At 32.2% G+C, this 20,495-nt stretch overlaps 1 protein-coding gene across 2 annotated transcripts in view; it reads left to right on the top strand.

Moving 5' to 3' along the window:
- The window catches only part of LOC127728247 (uncharacterized), a 125,547-nt gene that overhangs the window by 87,852 nt on the left and 17,200 nt on the right, over positions 1 to 20,495 (top strand). Inside the window, exons 2-4 of one of the 2 annotated variants that reach the window (XM_052235518.1) lie at positions 5,281 to 5,435; positions 10,684 to 10,853; positions 17,147 to 17,277. The exons of the other annotated variant lie outside the window; for it this stretch is intronic. Of the exons in view, the coding sequence (XP_052091478.1) occupies positions 5,281 to 5,435; positions 10,684 to 10,853; positions 17,147 to 17,277 (456 nt within the window). The remainder of the gene's footprint in view (positions 1 to 5,280; positions 5,436 to 10,683; positions 10,854 to 17,146; positions 17,278 to 20,495) is intronic. 2 annotated transcript variants of the gene reach the window in all.

Below are 20,495 nucleotides of genomic sequence, written 5' to 3'. Positions count from 1 at the left end.
ATTTGAATATGTTTCCAAAAAGTTCTCTAAGAACGAAGAACACTAATACCAGTTACCGACATTTTTGACAAGAGCACTTTAGGGAAATATTCTTTAAACATAAAATGGGTTACCAAAAGTTAAGATTAGCACCATAGACTCAAACTTTAATTCCTCTTATAAACAACGAAAAGAGGGTTACAAGTGTGCAGATTTTTGCGCGAAATGTTAAAGGTACGATGACCAGTTACTGTGAATACTGAATCTTGTATTTAAATGATACAATTTACATTTAGGCGGGACATTGATGATGTATTTGTACTTTTGTGAAGCAAGGTTAGAAGAAGTTGCGTCACATGATCCAATTACATGGCCTTTCTGACAATTAGTTTGGAAGGTCTTCTTTCTGTTCTGTCACTTGAAATCAACCTCTTACGTTATATTGAAAAGACGTATAGACTCATAAATCTTTATACAATAAATTTGAAAGAAATTGAAAATGCTTTCAACTGTCTTAAAACGGTAAGTGTTCCTAAAATTGAGGACGTCATGACATGTTTCTTGTTCCTGTAGGACGCGTTAAATTAATTTTACAGAACATTTGCCATGTCCCTATCTTGATCGGATCAAACAAAAAGGAGTTTTTACAAAGGAAGTAAAACTATTTGTCTGAAGTTATCAGCAGTTTGTCGTTTTTAGTAACGCTATTGTGTAATTGATTGAAATGGCAGGTGAAGGTAACTGGTTCTCAACCAGTATGGTCTGAAAAATATAGATAAAAAGTAATAAATCATCAATGAATATACAGTGCAACCTGTCTAATCCGACTCTCTAAGGGGACAAAGAATTGTGTCGGATCGTACAGGGTGTCGGAATACTTAGGTTTCGCATAATTTGTTATATTGCATAGATTGTAACTTTCAAACCTAAACTTGATCCAAAGTTCTCTTATTCATTATATCTATTTTGGAATTGAGTATTATTTTCACTTTAAATGAATGCAAAAAGTTAAGATATTTTTCTTAACAGTTACGTGCATTAAATGACACCATATAAATTGAGTAAATTGCGTAAAATGAGAACACATGGAATAGAAAGTTTATTACAATGATTATTTCAGTCGAGTGTTCAGACTAGCATCTATTATTAAACCTTTAATACAAAGAAAAACATTATTATGTCTCAAATTGAAAGATCCTACATCCAGTATAAGTATACATGTTATAGGCGTGTCTATTCAGTTTTGTCTTTCTAAACTCTACCTTGTATTTTTTAATAAACTTAAAACTTCAAAGTAGTATTCAGAGCAGAAAAAATATCTTTGCAAAGAACAAGGAGACAACTCTCCATCAGAGACCAAATGACATAGAAGTTAACAATAATAGGTCAGCGTACGGCGTTCAACAATGAGCATATATTCTGGTTTTATCCGTGCATATAAACACTATGGAGAGACCTTTACTCTTGGATTTTGAAAGATATAAAGTAGAATTTCTGTTTAATGTTGATTTTGAAACAAATCATCACATAAAAGACATAAATATGACAGTCCACAACCATTATTGATAGAAAACATGATAATAGAAAAATATATATTTTATGTATATATATATTTTTCTATTAGCATGTTATATTTTATGTATATATATATATTAAAGGTTCATTACCATAGACAACTGCTGGAACCTATGGAACGCCATGACTGCCTTATGTTGATGATCATCATTATATGCAGTGATCACAGCATTATATGAAGTGATCACAGCATTATATGCAGTGGTCACAGCATTATATGCAGTCGTGACAACAGTATATGCAGTTGTCGGAACATTATATGCAGTGGTTAAAACATTATATGCAGTAGTCACAACATTAAATGCAGTCGTGATAGCATTATATGACAATGTAAGTTGTTCCCACGAACAGTAAAGTGCAAATACTTTGAAGTTACTGTTATATTTTGTGAGAAAGAAAAACATCAAAAATGCTGAAAACTTGCCAAATAGAGATGGACGTTCGCTTTATGCTGTTAATCAAAGATACAGTGTGCGAAAAATATTAAATATTTTTTAAAAACTGTATACAATAGAAAAACAAAGGATATGGGGTATTCATCCACATGCACAGCAAAAAAACACAAAAAAAGTAAAGGAACGGCGCTTTTATTGCTGTTCTTCATCTCTAAGTCACAGTGAGGCCTTCAACACGGACCAAAAATAAAAAAAAAACAAAAGCAAAACGGCTGTTCTGTCCATGTTCTTGGTTTAAGGTACAGGGATTTTCTGTGCATAGACAACGTCAAATTAAGGCGACAGTTGTTTACCGATGTCAAATCTCGTTAATCGGTAAGGAAGAGACAAATCATGGTAACCAATAGAAACTAAGGGAATCGCTTTAACTTCAAGAAAGAGCTTTTTACACAGATTAGTTGTTCGTAATTTCGCGTGAAAAGTTGCTTTAATGTTAGAAATATTGCCAGGTTACCATCAAAGCATTGACAATTTCTAAAGAATAAGACGATATTGAAATAAAACTCTCGGAATGAACAACAAATTTTATTGTAAACCGATGTTTATTTGATTAACCAAACGAAAGCGAAATTAAAAAAATCTTTAAGACATTCTTTTCTGTGTGTCTCATAGAAGTTTTTGTATGAATCCTGATTTATATGAGTAAATACAAAAGTTGGTCAGCGAGGATGCAGATTTAGTACCTATTTTGAATACCGACTGTCTGTTGAAATTTCAGTTCACCAACTAAAGAAGTTTGTTGTCAATAAAAAAAACACAGCATTTTGATTATATCATCTTCGATGTATTTTTTTTTAATCTGTGTGGTTCTTCACAACGTAAGATTTTTCATGACCAAAAACAAGAAATTTGTTTTCTACGATTTCCACATTTTGTAGAAAAAAAAATCTATTTAATGGGACGATGTATTCGATCTTTCAATTGCGCACGTAGAATATTAGTGTAAGATTAAAAAAGAATGCGATTACAGGTTGGGCAATAGATTTTAAAGAATCTACATCTTGTAGAATCTACCTCATTACAATATTTTACTGTAGACAAAAATGTTGTAAGAACTTTAAAACGATATTCAGTTGAACTTCGCTACGACCTGGCTATATCTTAAAAGAATTTTTTATGTATGAAGTATTAAGACAAGAGATTTTGGTCGTCCTTTTGATATCACTAATAATACAAAAAAAGAAAGACATATTTGTATTTTCTAGAATCATCTCTTTCGTGAAAATGTAGGGGTGTATGTGTGATTTCCAGTTCTGCTGTCAATATCGAGTTTTTAAGTCAGACATTCCTAATAATGACGTTTGAATATACAAGCAATATTTTTAGAGGCTTTGTCTGCTTGAACAACAACATATTTGTAGTGAAGAGAGGAAAAAGCAGATTCAACATCTGGCTTCATTGAGAGATTAAAAGCCCATGTGATCGTTGTATATCGTGAATGCCCTTCTGAATGCATGACCGAATGGCTTTGATCCATTCAGTTTTGATTCATCTGGCCCGCGTTTTACACATTTTCTGGCTTGGGATACCAGAATAGTCGTCGAATAATCAATTTTACCGATTGTTTACTATTTCCGATTTTGTGTATTGATTCGCATAGCGGGTGAAACATGCATAGCAGAAGATAATTACCCTTTTTGCACACACAGTCTCGATCCTTTTGGAGTCCAATCGATTCCCTCAGTCTTTGTTTGTTACCGCAATTTGTCTTGTGAATCTATTTATCAGATTTGAACATCGTTAAACTACTATTGTGTATTTCCCTCAAGAATAACTATCTCCCCAAACGCTGTTTTCCTTGTGGTTGCATCTCCTCCGTAACCTTAAAAGAAATTTACAAATTTATTTTACCAAATTGCTCGTTATATCCTCAGAATGTTTTGTCCAATTTTGACTGAAGCGATACAAAGACTCCATATGAGAGTTATTTCCCATTCTGTATTTGACACAAGTGAAATAATAATGTATCACATGAATGAAAAGTGATAGAGACCTAAGGTATTTTGATTTGAGGTCCTTGGTTCACAAAAATGAATTCGAGGTCAAGTTCATGTTCTTAATTTTGTTTTTTTCTTCTTTTATGATCTTCTCCGACACTATTGAAGATATATATAAAAGAATTAGTGCAAAATGTTTGGTTTATTGTGATGAATATATAATACATTTAGTCTGAAACAATCCAATGACGTCTTATTGGAGTTATTGCCCCTGAAATGTTTTAATTTAAGGTTAATTTATTATTACTTCAACTTGGTACATTAGAAAGCCATAGGGTATTTTGCAAAACGTTTGGTAACGTATGACCTTGAAAAATGTCAACCGGAAGTGACCTGGAGTAAACCGAAAGTAACCTTTTGCACTTATTTCATTGAAAAGTACCTAGAAACTATATATATGCCAAAAGTAGCTTCGAGTAAACCGGAAGTAGCTTCTAATCAATAATTTATAAAATTGATGTGGAAATACCTTCAATTGTTCTCTGAACAATTGGTTTTTAGTTTGTCCTAGTTTGGCTTCACATTCAGTCCATTTTGGTTTTATCAGCTCTTCAACGTTTGTATAAGGATACGATTTTCAAATATTTTGGCCTCGGGCATCACGAAAGAGACATTAGTTGTCTGTTGCAGAAAGTTTGATACCCTAAATGTTATCACTACTATTGTTACAAAATACAGATTATTATTTTAGAATAAAGAATGTATCTCCCTCATCCATGGGATTGACTTCACTTAAACGCTTGTATTATAATTGGATTTTCAAATACTAGTAGTGTGGCCTCGAGCTTCATTGAAGAGATACTAATTTTTGAAATGCACATCTAGTGCAGGAAAATAATAACCGTAAATCTGTTTTTTACCTCTGGGCCCATACCCCGACTATGGGACTGAGTGTATCACCAGCCCAGTAGCCAGCACTTCCTTACCGGTTGGAAAATTCAGATATTTTTTTATTAAAATTTGCTGTTATGAAATACATGAAATAATGTTGAAATAAGAAATGTTTCTCCCTCATGCATAGCTCTGATTCCTTGTCCGGATTTTGCTTCACGTTCGATCCTTTTTAGTTTTATCAGTTCTTCAACGTATTTATAAGATTGAATTTTCAAATAGTTTGGCCTCAATCATCATTGAAGTGACACTTAATTGTCGAAATGTGCATCTGGTGCAGAAAATATAATATTTAACATGTATTGCCATAAATCACTGGATTCGCTTTTATACTTCTCTAAGACTTTAATGTATTCGTTTTATTTTCTTTCTTTACATTACAGCGTTAACTTTAGAAATATTAAGAGTTAAAAAGCAGAGTAGTATGAAAGTTTTTGATTTGTGGAATTTGACAAATTTACACTGTGGAGCTAATACGGGAGGAGACCTCTACAGGCATGATTATATTGACAGAATAGACATATCTTGTATTGATTATGTAAGTAAAGATAAACCGATGCATGACCATAGAATATTAAATAACGAGCATAAAGGAGGACGTTGAATAATGTAATATGTATCCATTGTACATGTTGTAATAATATGATATAGTTTACCAATCTGTAATCATTCATCTATGTACATGTATGTTTTTCTCGAAAATTTTATTGGCGTATGATCATGTAACTTAAACGTAACATTCTTTATAACCCATATAAACAAAAAATCCAAACCAGCTTTTATTTAACGGCAATATGATAGATGCGTATTCTGTGTATTTCACACTTCTGTATATTGATGGGTACGTCACAGATTCCTTTCGGCTGCTGTGTGACGGGGTATTAATAAAAAAAAAAATTACATTGTGTAGGATAAAAAAAACAATCGAAAATGATCTCCTGGTTTCACAGGGAAATTAAACATTTTTTTTTTAACCGACACAAGTTTTACAAATAATTACCGTCAGTTCCAACTCTTTTACTTAATCCCCGATTCCATTCTCTTTTCTATGAATATACACATATCATATCTTTGAATATTAGTATTAAATCCAATGGGTTGACAGGAAATGTTAATAACATAATTTTTATTTTTGATCTTATCTTGAATCAATTTTGACATATTTGAAGAACGTGTCTTTGCAAAAACGATTTACCTTTTAGAAAGTCAGGTCCTCATCAGACATACAGCCTATACAAATCAAAATATTACAGACATACAGCCTAAACAAATCAAAATATCGTAATAGTACAATTGTATATGGGAAGAGGTTCACAAAATTGAGCTGTATATTAATCAAAGAAATAAAGTGACGTACTAAAAAAAAACATGTGAGAAAAATTGAAACCTTTTTAACTATAATCATCCGAACAATATTTCTTTTGGTATTGTCCCCCTTTCAATAGAATATAAATTCAAGAATAACTTCTTGCATTTATTTTGCATTATGTCAACAGGAAGATAATAAAGAACTTTATCCTGCAATCTTTCTACTATACAAATACAGTTTGACAGATAACAACAAGCTATACACGTTTAGTAGATGTTAATAGTCGTGTTGATTTCATTCTAAATCAAATTCAGCTGTTTGAACTATACTTTTAAGGGTACATATTAAACTGCAGGATAACAGTAATATTCGTACATCGCAGGAAAATATAAAATGTATTTTTACTCGCTACGAAAGGAGAAAAACTCGTACAAATAAATTGTATATTTTCCTACAATGTGCGGATATTGTCTGTGTCAGAGCCATTTAGCAAAAGCGGACGTTATTTTTTGTTACATAGTCTTGCCAATAATTTATTATTATTAATATATCTTTGTATAGTGCAAATTGACATTTCCATTATTTGAAAACATTTAAGTGAATTTTTTATTTGATTTGCATATCTATAAATATTTGAATGTGATTGCCCATTAAAATTTGTTCTTTGGTTTAAACTTCAAAAGACCTGGCCATCGTTGTCAAGGCTTTTTTTCCTAATCTATCTTAATACTTTGCCGATTTCACTGTGATATATTCACGCTAGATACACATGAATGATATTATGGAATTCCAAGAAAGTGAAAATTAAAAGAAAAAAAAATGTCAGGGTTGAGAAATATTAGGATAAACCAGTTTTTAGATAACTAGATATTATTGATATGTTAACTGGGCCTCTGACTCGCAGACTTTAGAAAAAAAGTCTTTCGGACTTATATTCAGTTAATGAGTATATTGACTTAATTTGCACATCAATAACCTCTACATAAAATATGGTTAATCCTATAAAAGTATTTACATTTCTACTAGCCTTCAAATCCTAACCATGCATTCAGTTGTCATTGTTGTTGTATATCATATTTGTTTTTCGTTTTTTGCTTACTGCATAAATTAGTCCTTTTGGTTTTCTCGTTTGAATTGTTTTAAATTTTGTCATTGCATTGTTGAAGGCCGCATGGTGGCCTAAAGTTGCTACCATCTACCTCATTTGGTGTCTGTAGGATAGTTGTTTCATTGACGATCATACTTCATCTCCTGGTATGGAGTAATGGAACTCTCAATACTTTGCACTGCACGTTATACAGAGAAGGACTCTACTGATTATATTTAGTTTACATGAAAACGTTCTGATAAAGTATATCAACAATGATGAAAATAATGAAACGAAACAGAATTAGCATATAAAAATATTCATTTGCATGTTTATTTCATACCCTAAGAATAACGTTTTCTGTTTTAGTTTAGGATTGTGGCTATATTTTACCATACTGATTAAAAGTTACACCCACTTCTATTGTTATACTTCATAGTTTCTATTTCTGAAACAAGTGTAAATTGAATAGATCTATTGTTACGAATAACAATGGATTTTGACCACAGGGTGTGACGAGCGGGGTTTCTAGAAACCCCTGCTTCTACATCCCGAAAATAAAGTCCATTGTTATTCATTACAATAGAAATTGATTATTTTTTAAATAGCATGAACATAAGAAATTACTAATAGTGTTCACTACAAGTTGTTTCAAGATATTAAAAAAACATATTTTAGGAAATTCCAATAGCGAAAAAAAATATTAAGCATCTATTTTGAATAAAAAAATCCTTTAAGGGAAAAATAATTTGATTGATAGCGTTGAAAAACTAAATAAAATTGTTCGCAATTTGCGAGAATTTATTCTTCAAAAAACCATAACCCCCCTCCCCGTCCCCTTTTGAAGTTAAAATGGTTGCTCCCTAAATACTCCTTTGCTTGAAGGTAAAATTTTTGATCCCAGTCATATGTCTCTATTTTGAAGCCTCTTCTACCAAATCCAACGCTTGACTCAAAATGTCGTCCGTCTTATACCGGACACGCTCAACATACATATTAAAGATATATATAAGTGTTGTGAATCTTCAGTTAAAATAGATAATAAACAATCTGAAGTTTTTGAAATAAATAAAGGGGTCAAACAAGGGGACAGTTTGAGCCCCACATTGTTTAATTGTTTTATTAATGATCTCCATTCAATTTTTGATGGAACATGTGATCCTGTGTCCTTAGATAAAGCATCAATAAGTAGTCTTAGTTTTACTGATGATCTTTTAATATTATCAGAATCACAAAACGGTTTACAATCTGCTTTGAATAAACTGGAAAAATATTGCTACAAATGGCAACTGACTGTAAATACAAATAAAACAAAAATTATGATTTTTCATTCTAGAAATTCTTTTGAGTCAAAATTTTTTTATAAACAAAATCAGTTAACTGAAGTTAAAGAGTATAATTTTCTTGGGAACAGTATTGATAATAAAGGAAAATTTAAGAAATCTACACATGAACTATCCAAGAAAACGCTTAAAGCGTTATTTTCATTAAAAAAATATATGTCTAATTTTCATCATGTCCCTGTTGATTTATCATGTAAATTATTTGATTCACTAATTAAACCCATTATTTTATATAATAGCGAGATCTGGTTTATGGAAGATTATGTCTCAATTTTTAGAGCCATAAATAGAGCCACTTTGCATGGAACTAACTGTGATATTTTATCATTGACAGATAGATTCAGCTTTGAGAAAGTGCATCATAAATTTTGTAAAACTGTTCTTGGAATTAAAAAACTTCATGTAATATAGCTGCAAAGTCTGAGTTAGGACGATTTCCGCTTGACTCCTTTATTAAAACTCAAGTTTTGTTATATTTTTGTAGAATAAACTGCCATGAAATAAACCCTCTTGTTAAAGAAGCTTTTGCAGTAAATAAGTCTATGTCTGAAGATGGAATATATACTTGGTATACTTTTGCCAAGCATATTTTTAAAGAATTTAATATTGATGAAGAAGAATATGTTGATTTTGATAAACCTTTTAAACTTATAAAAAATTCACTCAAAAAAACTTTTAAACATATTGTGAAGGAAAAGTATAATAACATCACTCTTGAAAAACTTTCAAATATTGATAACAGTTCAAAACTTTATCTTTATAGTAAACTTAAAAATGAAATTAAATTGGAGGACTACTTGCACAATCTAAACAATTTTAATAGTCGTCAACTTTTAACAAAATTACGTGTAAGTGATCATAATTTGGAAATTGAATTAGGACGTTATAAAAAAATTCAAAGAGAACACAGACTGTGCAAAGTTTGTAAAATTTTAGATGATGAGGAACACTTTTTCCTTCATTGCCAAATTAACAGTAATGTAAGACATTCCCTTATAAATGCAATTAAAACCCATTATCCTATTTTTAACCAGCTTGACTCAAAGTCTAAACTTAAAACTATTCTAGATCCCAATAAAGATATTTTGTCTAGTGTTGTAGACTATATAAAGCAATCTATGGAATTGCGAAAATAATGTCCACATTGGTCAATTATTATATATATATATATATATATATATATATATATTATTAATATCAACTTGACTTGTTTAAAACATTTATCATGTATTATGTTTCTTGTCACTTGTGTATACAATGTACTATGTTTGCATTTTAACCCGCCAGGGTTTCATGTTTTGCAATAAAGTTATTATATTATACCCGTCCATATTGAAAACTGCATTCAAGGAGCATGATGTATTTTTTTTTTTTTTTTTGTAATGAGAATGCACGAAACGGTCAATCTTGAACTGCTTATCCATATTAGCACCAGGATTTAACGGGAATATGCAAAACAGCAACTTTGACATTTGTAAAATCTACTCACTTGTCAAAGTTTGAACGAACATAGCCAAAGTAAGGTTACTAGTGGGGTTTCATGTGAAAAAAAATGTTTTTCTTATAAATCATGGTTTGATTTTGTCAATAAATATGCTATCCGTTCTTTTTCATTTAATAATCAATGTTAACAAATATAGGGTTTAGCATTGGGTGTAAGTTAGTTATACACCTCGGGATACGGCGTGTCTGGATAAGAAACCCATCCGACCTCCGGCCGTCGGGGTTTCTAATCCAGACACACCTATCCCTCGGTGTATAACTATTACTTATTTAATCAGTATGATAACCGACGTAAATAATTTACTGATTTTGTCATCTTTATCATATGATGTTCTTTAGACTGATCCGGTAGTAAGTTTTGAAATGAAATATAGAACGTCAACCGACAAATAGATACATGCGTCATATATTCCTGTGTGTTGCCTTACAAAAATAAAATAGACATGTTCATGTTATTGATAGATTTTAATAAATACTAATGAGTCACAACAAATCAATCATTTCGGTCAAATGTATGGTATTATTTGTTTTTCTCTCTTTTCAGTGGTATAACTTCTTCTTTGAAGCCGGTCAATTTAAATATGAAATAAAATACACTAAATCTAATCGGCATAAAATGTCTGGTAATCTTGAGCAGGTTCTCCAGGAAATTCCAGATTATACTACTGAGAGCGATTTTTATACTAATGGCCAATTCGACCAGTATCTTACAAAGTGAGTATATTAATATTTTATAACTTATTTTATCTACTGACGTTTAACATGTACTTTTTATATAAATATATGTCATGTTATATGAAAATCCAAAATGCAACAACATTAATACTTGTATCATTATGGCAAATCAAACTAGTCAACAAACGAAAGATACAAGACAATGCATTTTCCATTGGTTATGGAATTGGAAACACGATACCACGCTACAGAATTGTTTACTTGGTCCAATGTTTACTTGTGGCCGAGTGGTCTTAGTTAGTATAAATATAAGGAGATGTAGTTTGATTGCCAATAAGATAACTATCCACCAAAGTTGATTTGACGTGGATGTAAGCAGCACTGAAGGTCACTGAACGGCCTTCAACAATGAGAAAATTAATACTGTTAAGTCAGGTGTAGCTACAGTGATCACTAGCCTGTCAACTGAGGTTGTGAGTTCGAACCCCTGTCGAACCGAGGTGTGTTTAACCCGATCTTACTTGACAAGGATTACCAGATTTCTTTCCTAAGTCAGGCGGGTCTCTGCGGGTACTCCTGGCTTCTTCCAATAATTACAAAAACTGCCCCATGATATAACTAAGGTTGCTGAAAACGGCTTTCAACACGGAAGAAAAAAAAGCAAAAAAAGGTATTAGATGTTTTCTACATTCTAATTCATACGATGATGAAGTTACCACAGCGAGTAAATTAAGATACAATCCATATACACTTATTGTGTTTTGAATAAACTCGTTTAATGCATATATTTATTTGATTCTCTGCTGCTTAATTCGAAAACCTTTAAGAAACCTTGGTTCCAACTACGTCGTTAGAAACCTGTTATCTATGTTGTTAATTGCTATCTGCTATATTTGTATTTCGTTCATTGTAGTTGTATAAATAAATGTTTTGATGTTCTTTTTTGAATTGTTTCACATTTTGTCATACCGGATTTATGTATAGCTTACTATACGGTACGTTTTTGCTCATTGTTGAAGGCCGTATGGTGACCTTTTTGTGTTCACATCTTTGTTCTTTTGGTCTGTGTATCATTAGCAATAATTCCAAATTTCCTCATTTTTATATTGATTGCATTGTTTGTCACTCGTGCTGTGTGGATGTAGAAGATTTATTCTCTGTACTTGAGATATTTATGCCATTATAATAGTTATGGATTGTTGCTCGGTTTAAAGCTGTCCCCTTTAAGTTTTCACTATCATATTTGATCTTTTTCATTCATGTGTCATTTTGATTTATTTTTTTACCAACTTTATTGGTATTTCTGAAAGCGAGCTTCCATAATTTTTGTGCATTTAATCTGTTTTGTTCTGTTTTATTCAAGTCAACGTCCAGCACTTTATGATTAGTAAACTAGAAGCAGAAAAAAAACTACTAAATAATTATCAACTTCACGAAAATCTGCGTGCTTTGGAAACTGCATTTCAAACTTAATTTTAACTGCCGTTCATCGAAATTCATCGCCGAAATTAAGAACATTGAACAACTGTTGCAGGTAGCCACGCCTCTGTAGCAAGATTATTCATTCAAAATGCACATGGTTATTCAACAACTTTCCGTAAAATGCCAGAAAATTACAGGCCTGCTTCAGACAATAATCAAATTTTCAAAGTTTTCCTATGATATTTTATAAAAAAAACCCCAAACCTTGAATATTGAGTTAGATGAACAAACCCTGAATTTGGTATTCAACCTGTAGGAAAAACAGGGCTTGCTTTATACAATCGAACACATGAAAACCTGTACCCTTTCCAGAGACCAAAAAAATTCAATTTAACCACTTTATCAAATTCCAGCCTCACAAACATGACAATCACAAAAACAATTTGCTTAAGTCATTGTATACTAATAATGGTGTCAGTTATATTTTAGAATCTATCCTGCGTTACCAAACTTACTGATTTATGAATCAGCGTTAATTGTCGAAATGCGCATATTCTGCAAAAATATTGAAATGTTATTATGACATGTATAATTCCAGCATATGATTTTCAATATAAAGTACAAAATATATGAATATGGACAATGTTGATTGATACAGAAAAACATTTTGTTATATAAACCATCCTAAAATATCAATACTACTGATTTTTTGTTTTGGTCAGGAATTTTGAATTTAGTGTTATCAATCTAAAAGAGTGGTGAAAGATACCAATGGGACATTCAAACTCATAAGTCGAAAATAAACTGACAACACCATGGCAAAAAAAGAAAAAGACAAAAACACAACATACAAAACTAAAGACTGAGCAACACGAATCCCACCAAAAACTGGGGTCATATCAGGTGCTCCGGAAGGGTAAGCAGATCCTGCTCCACCTGTCTACCGTCGTGTTGCTTATGTAAATGTAAGTACATACCCGGTGATAAGTCTAATTCGGTAGGTCACATTCGGGGAAAAGAGTTACGACAATTGGAATATATCCGTCCTCATCTGTGGAACAGATATTCCATAACGATCAACCAGCTTGTTATGGCGTCCGTAAAATTTAAAAGGGATGGTTTCAACTTCACCACTTGGATCTCCTGGTTTAATAGTTTCCTTGTGAGCATCAATCCTCTATCAAGGAAATAATGATAGGAAATACAAGCCCGGGAATATCGTATCAACTGGGGAATTTATACTCCATATGCAGGCGCAGGTGGAATTGAATATTGCTACATAGAAATGGAAAGTTCACTCCTGTATGAATGCAGCCTCATGTGAATATAGGAACAAGTCGGCAAGAAGAGGAGCACAGTTGGTTTCCATTGGAATGCTGATTGTTTGTTGAAAAACACGTCCTCCAGACATAACAAATATGTTGTCAATCAAGAAATCAAACGTCTTGATAATGTCAATTTCAGAGATATTTTGTTAGAATCAGAGTAATTTTATACAAAGTGCGATCTATCTCTCCCTAAGACAAGATACTTTTATGAACGTTGGCCCATCTGTTTTTAGGAAACAAAGAAGGACCAACTCTTTTAGTTTGGAATGGGGAATACTTGTGTAAAGTGTAGAAAAGTCAAATGTTTTAATACTATTGCAAAACGAAAGAGTCCGAGTTTGTAAGTACTCTTAAAGATCTCTGGAATTGTTTAGTATCAGATCTGTTTCACGCCACCTCTGGAATAGGTAGTTTCAAAATAACTTTGAAGTCCACCTTTGATTGCTGATCAAATTGATGTTAATAATTTAGAAAGAGGTTTCATTTTTAAGACCCAGCAATATAAAGTTTTTTGTAAAGACAGTTATGTAATTGAGGTATCCAATACAGTGAAGGGACATCAAGTTCTTCATCTTTGGCTGAAATTCCAAAGGAACATAGAACATACCTATGATTATTCAGGATATTCTCCTTGGTAACTGTCGTGGGGGTATCTGTTGAGTTTCCAAGTGAATTGTTAATACCCAATTAATTTTTCAAGCAGTTTATTTAACGTGATTTACACACAAAAACGATGTTGTTTGGGGCTTTATCTGCGGGGACAATAACATATTTGCTATGGAGGAAGGTTTTGCAACATTTGGGTCTTTAAAGATTGATGTAGCATGTGTATTCATAGACCCATTCAGTTTTTTTAATTCTGATTTTCAACGACATCAAAGCCTTGATCCATTCGGAAAGAGTATCTACGTCTTCTGTCTTGCGTATAACCCATTGCCTGGCATAATCCTGGACTGAATCCATCAGTATTTTGAAGTTGTGTTTCCAATTGATGAATTAGGGCTCACGATAAATTGGACCTTTGGGAAACACATATCGCAGAGAAGTGTTATTGACAGTTATAAGGTCACCAGTAATAACGTGGCCAGTCGGATTATATATGAATGGGGAATTAGCACATGTGCAATCAGGAGGTTTAGACTTGAAGTTGTCAATTTTGAGATCCTGCAAAACGTGTTTGTAATTGAAAATTTTAGTAGCAATTGGTTTGGTATAGGTATAAGAAATGATAGGTAAAGACTGCTCTTTAAAATAAGGAGGTATTTCGGGTGAACTGATTTATGATGAAGGATATTGCCAAAGCTGATGGCATCGAGACCTTTCTTTGAAAAGGAAAGTTTAAGAAAGAACTTTTCTTCTTTTCATCTTTTCCAATGCAAACTGGTTTGAAAAGATGTGCCTGGCAATATCCGAGATGATAGCTGTAAGTTTGTATTGGTTTGAATGGGGGTTTGTTACAGTGGTTTCCAAACATAAGTGGTACAGAGAATGGAGATTGAAAGGGGTAGTGAATAAAGCTTCGTGCGAATGTGATGAATACACAACGGCTTTTTTAAATGGCAGCAGGTCATTAATACAGACATCATGGAGAGTAGGTGATGTATAATGAGGATGACCATGACTGCGTCTACGTCGAGGAGTAGAGTTTAAAATGTTCATCACATTCACCGATCTACAGGAAGTACTAGATAGAATATTTATACCATCAATTTTGTTATTGCAACCATATGGTGTTTCAGTTTCCAATTATTTAATCCAGTAGTATTCCTTTCGTCTACGGAGAAGTGTTGCAAGATGAGGATTGTTAGTCCTGTGGTATATTTTTTCGATGATGCGAACTTGCATAGAAATGATTGAATGATCAGGCTGACTAAAACTGTTAATTAAAGTTAACAGGAGTTTATAGAAATTTTTATACCAATAAATGGTGTCATTTATATTTTACAATCTATTTGAAGTTATCAAAGTAACGCATTTATGATGCAAGCATACAGTTTTCATTATAAAGCACAAATATGACCAGTGATTATCCTGACGGGTATAAATGTCAGTTATACAAACCATCTTGATATATTAAGATTATTGATATAAATGCCGGTTCAGAGTTTTTTTTATTAATAAAAATAAGAAATAAAGGCACACTAAACTACTGCCGAAAAAGTTGTATATTCATTGTATACCAATATTGCTGTTATATATATAAGATAATCCATTCGGAGTAAAGTAATTTTCTGATTAATGATACCGGGAATATAACTTTCCAATAAAGTTCAAATATTGCTGTGTGTTGATTGATGTGGACAATACATTTTGATATGCATACCATCCTGAGATATTAAAATTTTGAGTGTCGGTTTAGTATTTTGAATAACAAGTGGAAATGTAAGCACTCTTAATTATGTCGAAATTTTGTAGTCATTATGTGCCATTATGTCTGTCATTTAAACAATACAATCCATCCTGAGTTACCAAATTTACCGGCATATAATTTTCATTAATAAGTATAAATACCAGTGTTGATTTTTGTAGGTTTTTTTTTATTCCAGTTCAGTATTTTTTTTATAAATTAGGAAATAAAGTCACACTTAATTAAAGTCGACAAAATTTTGTAGTGATTGTGTTCCAATATTGCTGCCATTTATATGATACAATCCATCCTGAGTTAACTTATTTACTGATTTATGTTATCGATCTATTATTTTCATAATAGAGTACAAATATGACCAGCGTTAAAGGATACGGGCAAACATTTATGTAGGTTTTTTAATAAAAGGTGGAAATGTTGTCACTCTAAATTCTTGCTGTCAATATTTTGAAGTTGTTGTGTAACAACAGTGGTGTCATTTAATATATACAATCCATACTGTTTTACTAAATTTACTGATTTGTTTTTGATTTTTATAGAAAGTACAGGTATGGCTGTTTGGATTAACGTGGGGAGTCATTTTTTATATCGGCATATAATTTTACTGTCACCTATATTAAACAACCCATCCTAATTAATGATTTTTTTATTTTTTCCGGTGCTTATTATGTAGTTTGAAAATTATTTTACGGGATTGAAAATGATTTAATGGGATTGATAAACTGATATTTAGTGGTCATCTTGATAATAAAAAAAATGTCCATAAGCTTGTGAAAGATTATATAACAAAATGTCAACAAGCTTGTGAAATATTATATAACAAAATGTCCACAAACTTGTGAAATATTATATAACAAAATGTCCACAAGCTTGTGAAAGATTATATAACAAAATGTCCACAAGCTTGTGAAAGATTATATAACAAAATGTCCACAAGCTTGTGAAAGATTATATAACAAAATGTCCACAAGCTTGTGAAAGATTATATAACAAAATGTCCACAAGCTTGTGAAAGATTATATAACAAAATGTCCACAAGCTTGTGAAATATTATATAACAAAATGTCCACAAGCTTGTGAAATATTATATAACAAAATGTCCACAAGCTTGTGAAAGAGTATGGACTTTGATTACTCCTTGGTGTTTTTTTTTTCTTATTTAGTTTGGTATTCCAATGATTCATTCATGAAAATGTATTATTCTTTCTTTTTTCCAGTCAAGGTAACTATGAATACCTTTACAAAAGACCAAGTAGTAGCACAATATTTGCTGGAATATATTTTGACCCTGCTAATCCAGGTAGTAGTCCACAGTTCGTGTATAGCACACAAGGTTCACCATACACAGGTAATTTGCACGAATTAAATTATTTTGAAAAGTCATGAATACGTAATAACTGTTACCTTATTTACTTCAACTCTTAAACCCTTTAGAATATTGCCTGTTTTACAAATAATCTACAAATAAGTCAACATGATCGAAATTTGCAGTCTACTCCTAATTGCAGTTATTGCACTTTAATGACGATTTTCCCATTATTTTGCTTTTTTGCCTGTTATCTTGAATCCTGTAATATATATATATATATATATATAAACAAGTCTAAATTGAAAACAACGTTCAAACCTATGATTGCGTTGGATAAAAACCGCAATTTTTATACGTGTGCATGCAAAACAAATTTCTTGGTAGAGGGGTCTAAATACAGCACAACAACATTTTCCAAAAGACCAAAAAGTGAAAAAGTATATTTTAACAAAACGCATTTGACTAGCAGGTCGAACAACGGATGTTCTTAAACCCTGCTGACTGCCATGGCGATTGCCAAATAAACGGATCACAGATGTAACAAAATAGATCTTAATTTTAATCTAATACCAAATACAAAACAAAAAACTTGCGGAAAAGATGGTATACCGCAAACATGAGGTGCAAAAATTTGTACACCATATCCGGATTTCGACAATTAATGTCTCTTCAGTGATGTTAGGAATCGAAACGGTATTTGGAAGGCCATATAATTAATTTACCTCAATTTGGGATTGACTCTTGAATTTTAAAGAGTCGAAATAGGATGAACGGATCATATAAACCCGAAGGCAAATATAATACAAGCCCAAACGAAAAAATATAAACAAGTCTAAATTGAAAACAACGTTCAAACCTATGATTGCGTTGGATAAAAACCGCAATTTTTATACGTGTGCATGCAAAACAAATTTCTTGGTAGAGGGGTCTAAATACAGCACAAACGACATTTTCCAAAAGACCAAAAAGTGAAAAAGTATATTTTAACAAAACGCATTTGACTAGCAGGTCGAACAACGGATGTTCTTAAACCCTGCTGACTGCCATGGAGATTGCCAAATAAACGGATCACAGATGTAACAAAATAGATCTTAATTTTAATCTAATACCAAATACAAAACAAAAAACTTGCGGAAAAGATGGTATACCGCAAACATGAGGTGCAAAAATTTGTACACCATATCCGGATTTCGACAATTAATGTCTCTTCAGTGATGTTAGGAATCGAAACGGTATTTGGAAGGCCATATAATTAATTTACCTCAATTTGGGATTGACTCTTGAATTTTGAAGAGTCGAAATAGGATGAACGGATCATATAAACCCGAAGGCAAATATAATACAAGCCCAAACGAAAAAATATAAACAAGTCTTAATTGAAAACAACGTTCAAACCTATGATTGCGTTGGATAAAAACCGCAATTTTTATAAGTGTGCATGCAAAACAAATTTCTTGGTAGAGGGGTCTAAATACAGCACAACAACATTTTCCAAAAGACCAAAAAGTGAAAAAGTATATTTTAACAAAACGCATTTGACTAGCAGGTCGAACAACGGATGTTCTTAAACCCTGCTGACTGCCATGGCGATTGCCAAATAAACGGATCACAGATGTAACAAAATAGATCTTAATTTTAATCTAATACCAAATACAAAACAAAAAACTTGCGGAAAAGATGGTATACCGCAAACATGAGGTGCAAAAATTTGTACACCATATCCGGATTTCGACAATTAATGTCTCTTCAGTGATGTTAGGAATCGAAACGGTATTTGGAAGGCCATATAATTAATTTACCTCAATTTGGGATTGACTCTTGAATTTTGAAGAGTCGAAATAGGATGAACGGATCATATAAACCCGAAGGCAAATATAATACAAGCCCAAACGAAAAAATATAAACAAGTCTAAATTGAAAACAACGTTCAAACCTATGATTGCGTTGGATAAAAACCGCAATTTTTATACGTGTGCATGCAAAACAAATTTCTTGGTAGAGGGGTCTAAATACAGCACAACAACATTTTCCAAAAGACCAAAAAGTGAAAAAGTATATTTTAACAAAACGCATTTGACTAGCAGGTCGAACAACGGATGTTCTTAAACCCTGCTGACTGCCATGGCTATTGCCAAATAAACGGATCACAGATGTAACAAAATAGATCTTAATTTTAATCTAATACCAAATACAAAACAAAAAACTTGCGGAAAAGATGGTATACCGCAAACATGAGGTGCAAAAATTTGTACACCATATCCGGATTTCGACAATTAATGTCTCTTCAGTGATGTTAGGAATCGAAACGGTATTTGGAAGGCCAAATAATTAATTTACCTCAATTTGGGATTGACTCTTGAATTTTGAAGAGTCGAAATAGGATGAACGGATCATATAAACCCGAAGGCAAATATAATACAAGCCCAAACGAAAAAATATAAACAAGTCTTAATTGAAAACAACGTTCAAACCTATGATTGCGTTGGATAAAAACCGCAATTTTTATACGTGTGCATGCAAAACAAATTTCTTGGTAGAGGGGTCTAAATACAGCACAACAACATTTTCCAAAAGACCAAAAAGTGAAAAAGTATATTTTAACAAAACGCATTTGACTAGCAGGTCGAACAACGGATGTTCTTAAACCCTGCTGACTGCCATGGAGATTGCCAAATAAACGGATCACAGATGTAACAAAATAGATCTTAATTTTAATCTAATACCAAATACAAAACAAAAAACTTGCGGAAAAGATGGTATACCGCAAACATGAGGTGCAAAAATTTGTACACCATATCCGGATTTCGACAATTAATGTCTCTTCAGTGATCTTAGGAATCGAAACGGTATTTGGAAGGCCATATAATTAATTTACCTCAATTTGGGATTGACTCTTGAATTTTGAAGAGTCGAAATAGGATGAACGGATCATATAAACCCGAAGGCAAATATAATACAAGCCCAAACGAAAAAATATAAACAAGTCTAAATTGAAAACAACGTTCAAACCTATGATTGCGTTGGATAAAAACCGCAATTTTTATACGTGTGCATGCAAAACAAATTTCTTGGTAGAGGGGTCTAAATACAGCACAACAACATTCTCCAAAAGACCAAAAAGTGAAAAAGTATATTTTAACAAAACGCATTTGACTAGCAGGTCGAACAACGGATGTTCTTAAACCCTGCTGACTGCCATGGCGATTGCCAAATAAACGGATCACAGATGTAACAAAATAGATCTTAATTTTAATCTA

The sequence above is a fragment of the Mytilus californianus genome, unplaced genomic scaffold (assembly GCF_021869535.1).
Source record: "Mytilus californianus isolate M0D057914Y unplaced genomic scaffold, xbMytCali1.0.p SCAF_2, whole genome shotgun sequence".
NCBI classification, from domain to species: Eukaryota; Metazoa; Mollusca; class Bivalvia; order Mytilida; family Mytilidae; genus Mytilus; species Mytilus californianus.
Note: the sequence above shows the minus strand (reverse complement) of the source record. Positions and strands in the feature narration are given on the sequence as shown.